The sequence below is a fragment of the Budorcas taxicolor genome, chromosome 16 (genome assembly GCF_023091745.1).
Source record: "Budorcas taxicolor isolate Tak-1 chromosome 16, Takin1.1, whole genome shotgun sequence".
Taxonomy (NCBI): Eukaryota; Metazoa; Chordata; class Mammalia; order Artiodactyla; family Bovidae; genus Budorcas; species Budorcas taxicolor.
In genome coordinates, this window is record NC_068925.1 from 46,312,592 (window position 1) to 46,330,958 (window position 18,367).

The window sequence follows — 18,367 nt, forward strand, 5'->3', positions numbered from 1 at the left end:
ACAGACCTTGGGTCAAGCCTCGTCCTCAGCTTCCTACCTCTTATTCTGGAGCCATGCGAGGGCCAGTCCCCCTGAGCACCTGGCAGGCCGGGGAGGTCCCAGAACAGAATCTCACTGGCTGACGGGTCTCACCTGAGCTGCGTGGTCAAGTGTGCTGGGCTCTGACTGGATGGGCCCATGCCCTAGTATTCAACTCACCCACCCCACCTGGGCAGCTGAAAGAGCTGGGTGCTGTTCCTTGAGGAGGGGAAAACAGGCAATGCCAGGCTTGAGAGGTTCTCAACTCCCGTCTCAGGACTTTTTCTGGAACAGATGAGGAACTGACTTACAAAAATTCACCAGTAAGCCAACTGCGTTGGTATTTTTAACAGCACATTAGGGATACAGTTAGTTAATGAATTGGAGAGAAGTCACAAGCCTCTTTCATCTGTTGTATGTGTTTTCACCTTGCTGTGTGAACCATGTCCCCTGTTCAGTTATTTCAGCAGCTCGATCAATAGTTATGAGCTATCAGTTTTGCTGATGGTTCAGATGGTGAAGAACCTGCCTGCAATGGAGGAGACTGGAGTACGATCCCTGGGTCAGGAAGATCCCCTGGAGAAGGGCACGGCAACTCACTCCAGTATTCTTGCCTGGAGAATCCCATGGGCAGAGAAGCCAGGTTGGCTTCAGTCCATGAGGTTGCAAAAAGTTGGACATGACTGAACAATAGTTACGAGCTGCAGACGAAGCTGATACCACTTGGTTTCACAAAAGAAAACAGAGACCAGAGAGAAAAGAAGGAACAGTTGGTAGTTTGCTAAATGCCCTATTTATTCTGCAATCAAGGTTCAGAAATGATGGGATACAACTGGAATCTCTGCATAACGGTCATGTCAGAGCCACAAATGGACGGGGAGGGAGTGAGGAAGATGGCTTCTCTGCACAGTGACCGCCCCCCGCCTCCCCCTTTAAAAGTGAACACAATGAGGCTGGATTACAAGTGGCCTGTCTCTCTGACCCAACATCAAGCCTCTCCACTTTAATCTTTAAGAACCAGCGGGGCCTTCACTTGGTCGGCCACCTCCTTGCCAACCAGCACCTCGACGATCTTCAGTGCAAACTCGAAGCTGGTTCCTGGCCCCCGGCTGGTGAGGATCAGGCCGTCTTTCTCCACACGGTTCTCGGAGTAGCTGTAATGACCTGGGAAATAAAAAGAAAGAAGGGTTACGTCCTCGTGGGCTATGCAGGACGGCCATGAACACCACTCGACACTTTCAGTCCCTTACCACACACTGCTGCTGCTGCTAAGTCGCTTCAGTCGTGTCCAACTCTGTGCGACCCCATAAACAGCAGCCCGCCAGGCTCTGCCGTCCCTGGGATTCTCCAGGCAAGAACACTGGAGTGGGTTGCCATTTCCTTCTCCAATGCATGAAAGTGAAAAGTAAAAGTGAAGTCACTGAGTCGTGTCCAACTCTCAGCGACCCCATGGACTGCAGCCTACCAGGCTCCTCCATCCATGGGATTTTCCAGGCAAGAGTACTGGAGTGGGGTGCCATTGCCTTCTCCGAACCACACACTACTGTCTCACAAAAATGAAAACACAAACGAACCAAAATTTTAAAAAAAAGCAAAAGCTCACAACACCAGCCCTGTAGCCAGTCACTCATAACTCCATTAGGTACCTCCAGCTCTCAGAACACAGCAGGACAGAAAGGGAGAGGGTTTCTCTGAATCCCCTTTCCTGCCTAAGCACAAACTGTCCAAAAAGAACTCAGCTATCAGAAATCCCCTCCGGGAAGTTCTATCAATCAGAAGAGAAAACCAGGAGCTGATACTACACCCAGACAAACCTTGTCACAAACTATCATTCCTCCCATCTACTCTTCAAAGGGCCCCTTCATCTTTCTGAAAACCCAATTACCTTCCCCTGAGAGGCCTGTCTCCCCTTTCCCCATTAAGATGGAATTTAAGCCAGAATTCTAAACCATCTCAGGGAATTACTCATTTTCCCCTGGGGCTCTTCCATGTAAACATGAGTTCTAGTGCTTAGTTGCTTAGCTGTGTCTGACTCTGCAACCCCATGGCTTGCAGCCTGCCAGGCCTCCACTGTAGCCTCCACAGCCCCTAATGAGGTCTCCTGCATTGGCAGGCAGATTCTTTGCCACTAGCACCACCTGGGAAGCCCAAACATAAGGTATACATGTTAATAAACTTTGTTCTTCTCCAGTCAACCTGTCTCCTGTAACAAGGGTCTCAACTAAGAACTCAGAAGGATACAAGGGAAAATTACTTTTCCTTCCCTATAAAACGCTGGGGGAAGGGGGATGTAGGGGAACCAGGGCTGAAGGTAGAAACGACCTGGATTATACAGACCCCCTGGGTGATGCACACTTTCTGCTTGCTGCCTCCAAAGCAAACAAGCAGAAACACCGCACAATGTGTCATGGGTGGGGAGAGAGAGGTGCAAGTGGGGAGAAACCTAGTTTCTCATCAGGCACTGCCTGCTTTCGGAGGCCACAGCTGGCTGCATCTTTGCAAATGCAGTAAGAAAACAGGCTGCTCCTACATTCGCATGAAGTAAATACGACCACCTCCAAGATCTGAGGGCTCAAAGCTGGGATTCCCTGAACCACCCCCAACCCTCACGTTCCACATCAGACAGTCACCAAGTCTTCCTACTGCACAAGCACCAGGCCCGAACTCCTCACATGCAGCAGCACCCCACGTGGCCTGGCCCCTTGACCCCGCAGCTGCCCCCAGGGCCCACTCTCCGGCCTGAAGCTTGCAGCTCTGCTACAGAGGGCACTGTAGTCTTTCCAGCCCTGGAGGAGCTGCCCAGGCTGCTCCCTCTGCCCAGAAAGCTCCTCTCAGCAACTCACTCCTTTGAATTCAGCATGGACCCCTCTCTCACCAGGCCCCCCAGGTCACTCTATCATGCACCCTCCCAGCACCCAAGAAACCATCTGGCTCCTATTTACCTCTGGTCTGTGAAATGCTGAGCCCTCACCTATGTGTCCAGTCTAGAATGCTAATGGCACCAGGGAGGTACTTCCAAGTGTCAGGTGAAGGAAAGATCAAATGAACCCTCCCTGCCTGCTGCCTCAATGCAGGACCTCTGCATGCAGAGTCCCCCTTCCTCCTGTCTTTCCCTCCACTCTCAGCACCACCAAACAGGGCACGTTCCACAGTGCAAACCAGAGCACACCCAGGTGCCCCCCATGAGAAGCCTTCACCACTTTCTCTGGCACCTTGAAGTGACCCTCAACTCCAAATCATGGTACACAGGCCCTGAGGCCCAGCCTGTGCACAAAGACAGGGCAGAAAGAAGCAGAGGGGAGACGAAGAAGAACCCACAGGAGTAAACAGCAACCTGGACGGGATAAAGGCCACGGTGAGGACATAGAGGCCCGAGGTGTGTCTTGGAGATAAAATGCCAAGACCTTGCGGAGGAACTGGACGTGGGGAGACACCAATGATGACTTCCGGCCACCTGGCTGCATGGTGACACTGCTCAATGACAGGACATGAAGGACAAACAGATTCAGGGCCGGGGTCAAAAGCCCACAAGGGTCCTCTACGCAATCCTGCCCCATCTGGTCCCTGCAGGCAGAGTTGGGCCTGCAACACCGCACGACCTCTGCCCCCTCCCCCTCCGAGGAGCCCCAAGAAGATGGCTTGATCTTGTCCCCTTCTCTGTCCCCAGAGCCCAAAGAGCTCAGGAAATGCTTGTTTGATGCTCACACACAACAGCGCACCTAAGCAAGATGCTCCTGCTGCACCAGCAAGCTTTAGAGACCATGTCCCAACGTACCCGTCCTTTCCCAGGGATGAACACCACTGCCCTGCTTCAGGGCTTCCTCTCAGTACAAATCAAGTCACCCAGTGAAACAACTGATGACAGTCCGTGAGCGCCTCCCAGTTACCCTTCTACAGAAGAAAAGGGGATCCCTAGCCTGCAGGGGAGAGGTTTTCCTAAGCTAACCTCATTTACTGTTGGTTAGAGATCATCCCAAGTGCTGAAATAGAGAACCCAGAGCCGAGATGGACATTGAGACACAGGCAATGAAGGCAAGGCTCTGAACGATTGAGGTAACAACCTCTTTGTGGGTAAAATACTACAAATACAGCTTATACTGGTTAAAAATGTTTAAAAATTCCGGTTCTTCTCAAAAATCTCAGCCAGAAGAGCTAAAGGTCTGCTTGCAGACCACCTCCACCTAGCGGTGAAGACGGAGAAAAACGACACCTGCGCACCAGTCCGTTCCTGGTCAACCTGCAGGAGGTGTTCACTCCTTTTTAACTTTAAGCAAACACCTCAAAGCCCCTCTCAAAACCCAGAGACGAAGCAGCCGGGGAGGCTAGGGGCCAGAGGGTAGTAACCAACAGCCGCTTTCCCCTGCACACCCTCACCTTCGTGGTCTGGGAGCCCCAGAGACGCGGTGGCCCAGACAGCCCTAGATCATTACTATCCAGCCCTTCCAGGAAAAGCCCCTGACCCCTGAAGACAGCAGCTCAGGTATCAGTCTGCCAGATTCAAACCTCAGTCTGCTAGTTAGCAGCTGTGTGACCTCCCTGTTTTTCTTTTCTGTAAAATGGGCATTATGCCAACCCAACAGGCTGAGCCCTGGTGACAGCAGCCTGTCTGCTCTGCATCTCCAGCACTCAGCCCGGAGCCAGGCAGAGCCAGGCACTGACTGGTGGGCCCTTTGACACAGCTTCAGTGACCATGGACATCCCTGTGTCACACACACTGACTCACAGAGCCCATCAACAGCCCCGAGAGGCAGGAGCTACCTATGGTCCTCCTCAGGTGACAGACGGGGAAACCAAGGCCCAGCGAGGTTACAAGACCAGCCCTTGGGGGCAGGGAGGGGTGGGGCTGGAGCCACATGGGAGTCACCTGCTCCGGAGTCCCTGTTCGTCCCTGGGAGGCGGCATCCAGCCGCTTAGTAAACCACACAAATGAGAACTGAACAAAACTTTGAAGTCACCCCTTCTTTATTTTAAAGCTGAGAAATAGAAACACTCTGTCCTTCAGATTGGATGGCTTATGTGAGTAAAAAATGTCACAATGCTCTTAATTTGAAGTTCATGATGAAGACAAGCAGAAGGGCCTCCTCACCCAGGAAGTGATCACAGCTCCACTTCTCAGAATGCAGACACTGCAAATGTCTTTTTCTTACAAGAGGCCTTGCTGACTGAACCCAATGCCTGGTGACCGCAGTGTGTGTGGGCCTCATGTGGACAGACAGGTGGCCCCAGTTCCGGACCGACTCGGGCCAACGGCCTGTTTTTTCGTCGGTGAAGCCCATACGTGCTTTACTGGGTACCTGGGCTGCCAGGCTCGAGATAACACATGTGAAGGTGCCCTGTAAGTGCCCAAGAGTCAACAATCTCACATTCTTCTATTTCTGATCAGCCTCATCTTCCTGAGGTGTTAAGAGGAAAGAGCCACAAAGATACACAAGCAGATAACGGGGAACACGTTCCACTCGCTTCTTCCTTCTCACAAGTTGTTACTGCTAAAGGAAGCCTGATTCTGCTCTTTCTGACCCTCCAAAATCCCACCATTAGCTCAAAGTAAACTAAACCCCTACATTAAAAAATGCCCAGAAGTCAGAGCCTTAAAAAAAAATCAATTTTCACATAGATGGTTTTATTCACAATTTATCTATCAACTAAAAAACAACTATAGATTTTTAAAAAAAAACATCAATACTACTTTGGATCAAATCTAAGAATATGCAGAATGTCCAACACCAAGAGTGAACCCTAAGGTAAACTATGGACTTTGGGTGGAGATGACGTGTCAGTGCAGTTCATCGACTGTTACAAAGGTATCGTCTTGCGGGGAAGGAAGCGGATGGGGAGGGAGGTGAGGATGGGGGCACAGAGGGTTTATGGAAACTCTGTACTCTGCTTAATTTTGCTGTGAACCTAACACTCCTTTAAAGCATAAGGTCTGTTGTTTTACAAGGCAGTAAAATGAAAAACGCATCACTTTGCTATGAAAGGATGAATGAAGAAAGAACATGAATTGCCCTACTTTTAGTTCAGAGTAAGTCCAGAGCAGAACTGATATGACGAGAAAATGTATCAGTGGCACAGCTATTTTCAAATCTGCTCTTGATATTATCAGTCTTTTGATGTAGCCACTGGCTGCTGGTTAGTGGGTGTTTTAAATGGAGCTGGTCACCCAGTTTCCCCACTGGTTGAACACCAGCTGAGCCACTTATGATTTCCAAGTGGGAATTTCTGATTCCCTTGCACACATCCGCACCAGTGTGATGTGCCTTTCTCTATACGGGTTTCAGTCTCTGCTCCCTTCGATATGCACACCAGGCACAGGTGGCAGAGGAAGGTACTGCCTGGCTGGTGCTCTGAACCACATGCCGAGAAGCACTGTTTCTGAGGCAGCATCCATCATGACACAGCTGCACATCCAGGAGCACAGTGACCCTGCTGTGCCCCTAACTATACACTGCCTCATAATTTGAAACTTGATGCATTTTTTAATTTGGTGCACATGTATCTGCAAGCTATTAACTCCTGGAGGGCAGAGACAATGACATGCGTTTTTAAAAACATAACCTCCAAGTACCAAGTAACATTAGAGAAATAATAAGTTAGGAGAGAAGAAAGGTATAATGTTAGGTTTGAAAAGCAAGCTGCAGAACGTATTTACTAGCTCTCATTTGAGTAAAAACATTAAACTACAAAGGATAATGAGTATGTGCAGAGAAAATTCTAGAGTTACACAGGAAACCTAACAGAAGTTACCTCTGAAAAGCAGAAAGGGGGTAGGGAAGTCAGAGAGAAGGAAATCATTTACCTTTACTTCATTCCTTTCTATACTGCTTATTTTTTTCTTTTTTTACCATGAACAGAAAATTGTTTTTATAAAAATAAATGTATAAAAGTTAAACGTCTGGCTGATATTAATATCTACAAAGGAACCTGTCAATGAAGGAGCAGGCCTCCTCTGCAGGAAGGGAGCAATGTCCGTTTTACTCTGGACTGTGGGCAAAAGGGCAGCCTCTGAAATTGCCACGAAGGTTTAAATTTTATCCTCAGACTGCTGGCAAAGTATTTAGTAAACTAGTTAAACTGGCATTTTGCAACCACTTCAATCTGTGACCACGAGGAACCCAGCAGGCCTTTGGCTCAGCCCCTGTACCCTGTTAGGCAACCTGCACAGACAGACCCACCCGTTAGCTGGTCTTTCTCATTAAAACACTTGCAAAGAAAGTGAGGAACACATTACACCCCAACCCACAGAGAACCCCTATGTACCAAATATCTGCCAAGTGCGAGACAATGCTACAGCACAGCTTTCTGAGTAGGTCTTTCTCCACCTTAGAGCATAAGCAGGTACTTACTTCCGTTCATCATTTTGTCTTTAGCAAGTGGGTGTGTTGTAACTTTGCTTCCAAAACCTATTTCATGAGCCAGCAGAGCTGTAGGACCTAAAAAGATGAATAAGAGATTTAAGTGTGTGCACAGAAAAACCCATGTTTTAAAAACTGCAGCAGTAAGAGCATTCTTTGAATCAGGGGGCTCTTACCTAAAAATATACTTATGATTCCGAAACTAAACACTTACGAGTATGAGAGGTAAAGTATGTTTATAAGCACCATCTGCAGAACACGTGTGGCAAAAATGTACAAACTCGAAACACTTCAATAACCACTTAATCAGGAAGATTTACCTTTATACCTAAGGAGCAAACAGATTAACAAACCATGCCCCCTCAAGGAACAGGCTGCAAATGTAACAGGGGTACAAAGAATGGGAGACCACCAAGGGTTAAATGTCTCGCCTCTTTGCAAATGGAAGACTTAGATATACATTGAACGCAACCAGCATGCTCTGAACCTCTGGGCTTGACTGCTATTTCACGGACTAATTTTACTTTTCTACTTGAAAATGAAAGATCAGCACTCACCCATCTACCCAAATATATCAGGTGGTATATATTAAATGAATATATTAAATTGAATGGGAGATTTTCCCAGCCCCACCGGAGACACCCATGAAATGCCTACATGGCTGAGACATAGAGGTGCTGGCGTTTCTTTCTTACAACCATGCGCTGAAGAGAAGTGTACAGCACAAGTGCCCACTGTGGTCCTCTACACTGTCTCCCTTAAAACGAAGGTTAAAAAGAAAATGCAGGTGCCAACTTGAGACTTTAATGAGTGGTCAACTTTATTGATAAATCATTTTGTAATAATTCTCAAATAAAGACTAAAATCAGAAAGATTTCTTACCTTTTGTTATTTTAAATCTACTTTTTAAAAAAGGAGTCCCTCTACCTTTTTTCTCTAAGTCACCAAAAAAAAAAAAAAACACAAAGAAAAACTTTCTAACACCTCATATCAAACCTAGAAAAACTCCAGAAGACCACTGTGACCTTCTAAATGGTTAGGGCACTGCAGCTAAGGTCCCAAGACAGACTTGCCCACTTCAGCTCCAGCAAACCCAAGCACTTGCTCTTCAGACCTTACATATTTCAACACAGTTCTAAGGAAAAAATAGTTACATAGCAGATCTATGGGCGACTCAAGATCTTAGCAGCTACTAACAGGAAGATCAAACAAGTATCACCTAATTACATAAGCTGTCAGTCTAACATCAGGTGTCGGTTTTAGACCAAGTCCTCATTTATATCTTACATCAAAAGCCTCTTAAACATGTCTGATGTCGCCTCCCTCCTTACTTGTATTCTGCATACAAGAGCTGTGTTTGGAAGCAAATTTTAAAAGTCTGTCATAATTATCACTCAATTTTATCTGAATGGATTCATTACTTTCTTATTTTGTAAGACTTTAAGAAACAATCATTTCTGCTCCCTCCAAGTGATAAAATTGTTACCTATAATTATGTTAATAAATGTATGGTAAACTCAAAATTATGGCTTTCTGGGGCATGAGAATCCTAGGTGGGGGCTTCCCTGGTGGCTCAGGGGTAAGGACTCCGCCCACCACTTCAGGAGGCACAGGTTCCATCCCCGGTCTGGGAAGATCCCACATGCCTCGGAGCGGCTGAGTCAGTGCACAACTACTGAGCCTGTGCTCTAGAGCCCAAGAACCACAACTACTGAGCCCATGTGCTCAACTACTGAAGCCCAGGGCCTGTGCTCCACAACAAGAGAAGCCACCGCAATAACCCTGTGCACCAAAACCAAGAGTAGTCCCTGCTCTCTTCAACTAGAGAAAAGGCTGTACAGCAATGAAGACCCAGCACACAGTCAAAAGTAAATAAGTTTTATATATACAAATACACAGGGGTCCAGCTCTGACCTGGGAGCAGAGGGCACAGTGGACAGAATCACCCTGGGAGGACCAGAGGGAGAGTCAACAGCGCCACCATGTGGTTACTTATGGAAAGGGTCCTAGCCTCTCCAGGCGTCCCAGAGCTTGAACCTGTACCTGGAGCCCAGCACCTGCCAACTGGCTTCCATACCCCTCACGGCTCCCTCTTTCCCCCAGTCTCACTTCATTTCTCCAGAAAGCCTCCCTTCCAGGTTCTTTCTCTCGCTCTCACTCAGTATCAGGGGTTAAGCTAACATTCCTTCAGTTCAGTAAACTGTTTCCAATCCCTAAGTGTAAGCCTCATCTTGTTCTCATCTACTGAATGAAACATGGAATCTCTGCCATTGCTTGTTCCAATCTCTCCTCAACACACGATCACGCTTCTCAGGTCTTCTGCAGCACCCAGCAGAAAAGTGCAGGACATTCAATCAGACGACGTTACCAGCGCCGTTTACTTTACAGATGGATGTAAATGATGATAAGGGCTGCATGTCTTAACAGCCTGGGAATCAATCCTGCCTCAGCACAACACTGGGAACCAGAAGCAGCTCATGATTCTGCTACCTTAGTGACACAAAATGACAAACTGACATGTGATTTTTTACTTTCAGCAGTCCTAAGGACACAAACCCAACGCAAACCCTTCCTTTCTTTCTTTGGTCAAAGCACTAAGCGCTAACAATGCGGCAGAGGTGAGGGGTCAGCATGTAGGGTGAGGGTGGACTGGACCAAGTCCATATTCAACTAATACCACCTATGTCCTCCTCCTTCTTGGTATCTTCTGCTTCTGTTAGGTCCATACCGTTTTTGCCCTTTATTATGGCCATCTTTGCATGAAATGTTCCCTTGGTATCTCTAATCGTCTTAAAAGAGCTCTCTAGAAGAAAAGCTAATACCAACCTAGACAGCATATTAAAAAGCATAGACATTACTTTGCTGACAAAGGTCCATCTAGTCAAAGCTATGGTTTTTCCTGTAGTCATTTATGGACGTGAGAGTTGGACCATAGAGAAAGCTGAGTGCTGAAGAACTGATGCTTTTGAACTATGGTGTTTGAGAAGACTCTTGAGAGTCCCTTGGACAGCAAACCAGTCAATCCTAAAGGAAATCAGTCCTGAATATTCACTGGAAGGACTGATGCTGAAGCAGAAACTCCAATACTTTGGTCACCGGCTGCAAAGAACTGACTCACTGGAAAAGACCCCAATGCTGGGAAAGATTGAAGGCAGAAGAAGGGAACAACAGAGAATGAGATGGCTGGATGGCATCATCGACTCAATGGACATGACTGAGTTGGAGCAAGCTCTGGGAGCAGGTGCTGAACAGGGAAAACTGGCGTGCTACAGTCCATGGGGTCGCAAAGAATTGGACATGACTGAGTGGCTGAACTAACTGATGTCTCCTCTTAAGGAGCAGTGCAGCTACTTGGGCTGCAGTGTCCTTTAGCAGAGAAATCCTTAAGCCAGAAGGGCAGGTCAGAGGTCAGTGCTGACTGGAACCCAAAGACGAGGACTGCCAGGTGGATGCCCCTCAGTCCTTCCTGGTCTCTTACTCGGGGGTTCTCAAACACTCAAGTCTTAGGGTCCTTTCAGCTATTAGTGTGAGTTACATTTATCAGTAACTGCAACGCCAGAAATTAAAACTTGAAAGGTTTACGAGCTAAGAACACTCAGCACACAAGCCATGCCTGAATGATGCCACTGTTATTCTCTGATGTAATTCCTATGAGAATTAAAAGCAAAAAGGCAAATAATGTGTGAGCAGTATCTGCTCTGCCCCTCTGGGAAGAGCGCAAGAACAACTGCTCTAAGGCACAGTCCCCAGACCCCCGGCCCATGACTATGATCTCTTTTAAAAAGTCTACTGTATTGAACAAAATATCGTGTCATTTTGTCTAACCATCCATTCATTTGCTTATCTGTTCTCTTGATAAAACATTTAACGAAGACCTATGAATAAGAAAAGTGAAAGTGAAGTCGCTCAGTCGTGTCCAACTCTGTGTGACCCCATGGACATCAGGCTCCTCCGTCCATGGGATTTTCTAGGCAAGAGTACTGGAGTGGGTTGCCATTTCCTTCTCCAGAGAATCTTCCTGACCCAGGGATCAAACCCAGGTCTCCCGCATTGTAGACGCTTTACCATCTGAGCCACAGGCACCTGCCAAATTACACTATGAAAAAAATGGAAGATGGCGGAATATCATCTATTAGAGCAAAAAGAACGGACTTTAAAATGGTATCAAAAACCAAAGGACTGCTATTACTAGGTTTCAAAGATGTGAGGACCCCTGCAAAGCACCACCATCCTTACTCGAAATCACGTGGCAGAGAATATACAGTACCTCAGACTTGGAGCTGAACCCTGAGGATCAGGTGGGAAGCCCCCAGGGCAAGCTCAGGGCAGATCTGGGATTGTTAGCGCTGGCCTGATTCTTGCTGACCCTGTGCTGGCAGAAGTCCTCTCTGGCACTGGGACTGGCTGTAACAACTGTTTATTGAATTCCAGAGGGGCCTTGCTTTCCTCCAGGCCCATCATACACAGAAAACAATAGGTTCCACACAATGCACACCAAAGGCAGGGAGAGCCAGAAAACGGAGTAACTACAGTCACTTCTGACATGATACCAACCTCACGCCCCCAACTGAACACACCAACACAGAAGCCCTTCATGCTTTAGAAGTGGAAGAAGTACTGGGAACACAATCTCCTACTCAAAGACAACCCTGTCATGTGTTTTTTGAAGCAAGCTGCTGCAATTCATGGGACGGCAGAGTCGGACACGACTGAGTGACTGAACTGAACTGAAAACACCCTTGGACAGGGGCCGGCCTGAGGTTACCTGCACAGATGGCAGCGATGAGGCCCTTCCTCTTCTCTTGTTCCTTCAGTATCTCCTTCACAGCAGCGGACTAGTCAAGAGAACCAAAGTACATCAAGTTGTCATTAAGCTGCAGCCAATCTCGGCTAGAAACTTTGGTAGAACCTGGCTTTAGCTTAACCACAACATCTTCCATCTGACTGTTTTTCAACAATATTGCTAAATCATCAATATGAAAACTATCAAATTTATAGTGTTTCTACAGGCTTAAACCCAACCACAATGTTTATATAGAAAAGGGTACCCTCTCCTTAAAGATGTTTAAAGATAAGATGAGAAAACTATTTCCCTTGGGCATGCTAACCTTTGCTGTCTCGTACTCTAGGGATACAGCAAAGAGGAAAGGTGCTGTCTGGGGTTTTTTTCAGATAGCAAAGTGAGGAGAGCGCCCCGAGGTCCCAAATGTCTGACTTGACCTGGTTCATGAGTTTCTGTCTCATGAAGCCCCTGCCCCTCTCATCTCCTTCTCTCTTCCCTCCTGCAGGCTGATGCTTCACATAACAGAAGCAGCAGTGGCTTCCTTTATACCACTTCTCATTCAAGCTGGCAGCTCTAGGCCCCTGCAATCTCCCTCACTCCAATGGCTGAACAGACAGCCAACCTCTTACCTTTCAATGCTTAACCCTTCACAAGCACAAAATAAATCATTCTGTTGCTACTGGGGGGGCAGTGGTAATCTTACATTTGGACTCTATTCACAGAATCTATTCACAACTGTTCCACCAATTCTGCTTACTTCTACAGTAGATGTTATTAGAAATGACTTTTTAAAAAATTAAGCTGGAACACCGTTTTGTTCATCTTTTCCTATTCTATTCACAGCCTCCTTCCTGAAATATTTTAATAACAAAAACAACAGAATACAAGATGTTGGAATACTCTCTTTACACACTTTACCTCGGATAAATTCTGTGCACCCAGATTACCTCCTGGCAGAACCACCACATCATAAGGTCCCTGTAACAGTTTAAAAAATAAGAAAAGTGAAAATGTTTTATTTGAAATGTGCATTAAACAGTAACACATTCATATGTCAAATATGGTCACAGCAAAAATATTGTTCATAGAGAAAGTTAAATAACTCAAGGTGTTTCTCTACAATGGAATACTGTAACTACCAACAATGCAGAAAACCTCCATATACTGTAACACGAAATGATGTCTGTGCTGCAGAATTGCAGGTGTAGCATGATCTCATTCTTATAAAAACAATAAATGTATGTGAATGCATATGTGTGTCTCTATACACACCCCCACCCCCACATACATGTGTACAGTATAGATACTCATGGACAAAGGAAACTGCCAGCTGATGCAGGAAGCAAGGAAGGGAAGAATGAGAAAGCGACATTAACAATAACACCTGACTTTGTGTTTGTCTACATTGTATGGATTATTTTTCAACAAGAATGTACACAGTAATAAATTAAAAAAAAAAACTCTAGAAGGCACAAAAGCATGTTTTAACCTTAAGTAAAATGGAACTTGGGGTATTAAAAAAAATGACACAATATTTTATTATCTCAGATACTAAAACACCCTAGAAATCTAATGATTTCAAACTTGCTTAAATTATGAAAGAGAAATTTAATACAGTATCTTAAAATGTTAAAAGTTTTACAAAAAATTTTGTCATTAAGCAAACGACAAAATGATAATCTAATACATTTTTACTCCAACATATACTAGCTACTTTTAAAGACTATGGAATGTCCTATGTTGTTTCGAAGCCAAGCAAAACTTAAAATCTGTGAAGTATGAAAATTTCTTTCACTCCATTTAGAAACTGAACAATAAACAGACACAAAATGTAACCAGTATTCTAGAACACCCAGACCCTACAGGACAAAAAAGAACAGGGAAGAAACACTTACTGCTACTCTCTCATTTTTAACCTCTTATTTAGAGACTCAACAACTACAAAATATCAACATTCTTATACTTCACAATCTAGCACTGAGATACATGAATTTATCAGAGAGGAATACATTTTTCTATGCTTTTGAGGAGAGCCAGGCACAGGGAATTCTGCGCCCAGGCTCCTCAGAGCACAGAAAAGCTGCCATGGGTGGTGACTGCCCCATCCCTGCTGGAAGAGGGTGTACCCCATACTTCTGTCACACTGGCCCCTGAAGCCTGAGCCCCGTGAAAGCACAGGGTCAAGTGTCTGGTATGCGTGGGCAGGCATGCTTCTGAGGAAAGGGACCACAGCTCTTGACGGATTCCCAAAAGTGTTGGCCCCCCACGAAAGGAAGAACCTCAATTCTGAAGATACTGAAAAAGTGACACAATTTAAGGAGAACTCACTCCTCCTTTAATCCAACCACAAATCAAGTATGAGTTATTCCGTGTAAAATGAATCACACAACCCCACATCTGTGTCACTGATAAAGGAAAGATAAGAAGCAGCTTTCGAATAAAGGGTAAGAAATGAATGGGAAATGTGCAGGTGACTCTCATACTAAGTAATGTAGTTACAGAGGAGGCAAGGCTGCCTGTATGAGCCAGAACACTAGTGATGGTGTCCTGCCCACAGCAAGCACATGAGGTCAGGGACCTGCCAGGTTCTGAGGATACAGAGTGGAAAAAGGCAAAGTTCTCCACTTTCCAGGGCTTAACTTAGTGCTAAAGACCTCCAAGCAAAGTAACTTTCTTAAAACAAGGCTGTGCTAATTACAGTTTCAGATGTAGTTAAGATAGAGTTCAAGAAACTGATAAAGAAGCAGTAAGAAGGAACGATTCCAAGTCTAGAGAACAAACCTCTTTTCTTGCATCTTCCAGACTGGCATCAGGACAAATGACAACATCTCGGCTACACTGTACCGGGTCTTTTCCAGCCAGACCTGCGACGGTGACCTTAATCTAAGAGAAAGACGTCATCATGATATTTAAGAACACTGAACATAAATTTAGAGTAACATTTTCACAGCTGGCCTGTGTTTTAAAATAACCTGGCAAGAAATACTGCAACAAAACCATGCTGACTTTAGGTTATTAAGTTGGCTAAATATATTTAACCACTAGATCTGTCCCAGTTTGTCTGACAGTATGAATTAAAGATGCTGTCCCAGTACCCCATCTGCTTAGCCTCCTTTCTTCCACAAGTGTTCTTGTCTGTGTGATAAATCATATGATCATCCTACCGATAAAACAGCTTGCAAAGTTGCTGTTGCCATTTAACCCTCCTGGTATTTTCATAAGGTAGAAATGCAAGTTAAGACAATGAAATACTACTCTGCTGCCCTGCAAAAATTCACAAAGTTGACAATACTGAGAATAGGAATTTTCCTCACTGCTGGTGGGCCCACATATCAGTACTTTGGAGAGGCACTTGACAAAATCTAGTAACATCATATATGCAAGTAGTAATTCCTTTTAGGCTCAGAGCCTAGAAAAACTTTCGTATCTTTAAACAAGAAAAACCTGCACAAGAATATTACAAATGTTCAGCTATAAGATAAATAAGCATTAGAAACTAATGTACAACAGGATAGGTACAATTAATACTGTTGTGTGTAATATGCAAAAGTTTTTAAGAGTAATTCCTAAGAGTTCTCATCATAGGAAAAAAATATTTCTTCTACTTCTTTACTTTCGTATTGATACAAGATGACGGATAGTCACTAAACTTCTTGTGGTCATCATTTCGTGATATATTTAAGTATGCTGTACACCTTAAACTTACACAATGCTGTATGTTGATTATATCTCAATAAAACCAGAACGACAAAAAAAAAAAAGAGTACTACAGCACTATAATGCTGTAAAACGACGCAATAGAGGAATGGAGACTGGGCATATTCCCATAGTGCAATACTAAGCAGCAATTTTAAATAAACTGCATCTACATTCTTTACTAGAATGTGACTAGTTCACTTATTTAAATATTTGATTCACTGACTGACTGCTTCTCCGCCTGTTTCTTCAACTGTAACATGAGGTTGGCAATAACTCTTAGGATGGTTTTAAGGTTTTAAAAACTAGTATAAGTGCTTAGAATGGCATCCACCATTCCGTAAAGGCTATGTAAGCATTCACTATGGTTATGTGGGCGTATAAAGGTTCATAATGCAGATATGCAGAGTGAGAAGCACAGTCTAATGTTACTTTAGACACGCTTGGGCTGGATTCACATCACTGTGAGGAAAGCAGTTATTTCTGAGGCCAGAAAGGGAATTGAATTAGGGAAATAGAGCTTTGCAATGTTTATTCCTCTAAAGCATCTGTATCTTCAAGAAACAGGTCTGAAAGAAATACAGTAAAATGTTAACAATATTAAACTGCAGATAAATAGATAATTATTACACAGCCTCTGTACTGTTGCGTATGTTTGAAATATTTCAGAAAGTACATTCAACACTACTTTATCCAAAATTACTTATAAGAATCCAAAAATGCTTTCAAACGGAGGAGGGCTAAAAAACTTTGAGGGACTTACTCCAGCTCGTCTCATGACATCTACAGGGATAACCGTCTCCATTTCCTCTGCTCCTTTAGCCAGGATGACCAGAGCTCTTTTTGAAGCCATTTTTATGTTGTATTTATTAAAGACTCAATTAAAACGAGATTTTCAAGAAACTTTCACTGCAAGTGTAGAAGACCTAAAAACAAGATTAAGGAACACTTTTAAGCAGAGTAACCAAGTGCTTCCCAGGGAAAAGATTTTGATAGGCAAACACAATAAAACAGCATTATTTGGTAAATATTGACTTAAACAGAATTTCAGTTCCTGTTTTTTGAGATGACATCACAGCAAGATTGCCAGCACATTGGTTACTGTTCAGATTTCATCACGTTTATAAAAATCTAATTTCTAATATATTGTAAATGAAGCTTTCCAAGACAAAAGCACATAGGCCTTCCATTTCACACAATTCAGGGAGAGGGAGATACAAAGTCACCTTTTTTCAAGTACTATTTTACAGAGAAGACTGAACTTCATGGATAAAAAAAGAAATACTGTCTTTAGCAATCACCCCCTGAGATTTTTGGAGGGGATTTCATTTTTTAGTTCCAGTAACTGCACTAAATTCTCGGGGGCGGTTAACAGTGTTACATATTTGAACACGCTTAAAAAAAAAAAGAAAAACGGAGAAAACTGGTAATTCCCCCATGCTACACTCAATCCTGATAGATTCTTCGCACTTAGCTCTCGTTGTAAACGACGGCCGCTATGCCGGGGTCTGAATTCCTGTTAGCCTATTTTTCTGGACTTTGTTTCCCATGCAACACAGATTTTAGTAAACGATGTCAAAAAAACAAGATTAACTAGCTCCAAGCTGGTGCGATGTTATGCACGCAAATTCTAGAAGCTTCAGCGTTGCTACTATGCTGGCGAACGAACGGCGCCCTCTGCGAACCCTGGGAGACCGCATCCTCCACAGACGCGGCTAGACACCGGCCGGGTCCGCCCCGGTTCGGGGACCCTCTAGGGGTCCAGCGGGCGGCCCGTGCCCCCACGGCCCGAGCTTGCGCCGCGCTCCCCATGGCCCAGACCTGAACCTCGCCTCTCTTCCCACAGACGGCCAGCCTCGGCCCGTTCGGTCAGCAGTTCTGCGTCGGTGACGACTGGGCCGGTACCGCACCAACCCGGGACGCACGCAAGCGCGCACGCCGGCACGCACGCGCGCTGTCAGGCTTGGTCTTCAGCCCCGCACTGCGCAGGCGCGCGCCGTCCTGCCTGGCTCCTCAGCCCCGCACTGCGCAGACCCACGTAGCTCGCCCCACGTGATGTCATATCCGGCCGAACTAACCTCGGGGGACGTGCGGTACCTCCAGCCTTTCTGCGTGTAGCTTGTACGCCTAGGCCTGGTTCCATTCGGAACAAGAGGAAGCGGAATCTTCTAAACTCACGCATTCTCACGAAATCTCCCGCATCCGAGGGACGGCCCAGCGTGCCCCCAGCGCGCGCTGAATTTAACCCGTTTTTCATGCCGCAAGCCAGACGTTTTTCGCTGTGCTCGTCTGGAGAGCTGCGTGGGCTTGCTTTAAACCCGCATTTTCACAAAATAAAATAGTTCCTTCTTGCTTCCTCTGTGCCCTAGGGGCTTTCTTTGCATTGTTCTGTTTCTTGGCGGGCGTTGTCCAGTCACCTCCGCTCTGTTATGACTCCTTAAGGTCTCCCCAGTTCCTCTGTGACTGATTTGGCTAGTGGCTAATTTCACGTGTATTTGGTTCTCAAAATAGTATTTTT

At 45.4% G+C, this 18,367-nt stretch overlaps 1 protein-coding gene across 1 annotated transcript; it reads right to left on the reverse strand.

The window, feature by feature from the left end:
• Positions 1–792: 792 nt before the first annotated feature.
• On the reverse strand, positions 793–17,825 carry PARK7 (Parkinsonism associated deglycase). Its single transcript, XM_052653840.1, has 7 exons — positions 17,671–17,825; positions 16,613–16,775; positions 14,935–15,036; positions 13,072–13,131; positions 12,136–12,205; positions 7,362–7,448; positions 793–1,182 (listed from the first exon to the last, which is right to left on the reverse strand). The coding sequence occupies exons 2-7, from the start codon at positions 16,700–16,702 to the stop codon at positions 1,022–1,024; spliced, it is 570 nt and encodes a 189-aa protein (XP_052509800.1). The 5' UTR covers positions 16,703–16,775; positions 17,671–17,825; the 3' UTR covers positions 793–1,021.
• Positions 17,826–18,367: the final 542 nt, after the last annotated feature.

What these genes read in the sequence shown, in the direction of transcription:
- PARK7 (XM_052653840.1), bottom strand. Translation starts at nt 16,702, where the DNA reads ATGGCTTCAAAAAGAGCTCTGGTCATCCTGGCTAAAGGAGCAGAGGAA. An exon ending in ATGTCATGAGACGAGCTGGA is followed by an intron (nt 15,037 to 16,612) that starts GTAAGTCCCTCA and finishes TCTTTCTCTTAG; the next exon opens with ATTAAGGTCACCGTCGCAGG. An exon ending in CATCGCTGCCATCTGTGCAG is followed by an intron (nt 7,449 to 12,135) that starts GTAACCTCAGGC and finishes TCATCTTTTTAG; the next exon opens with GTCCTACAGCTCTGCTGGCT.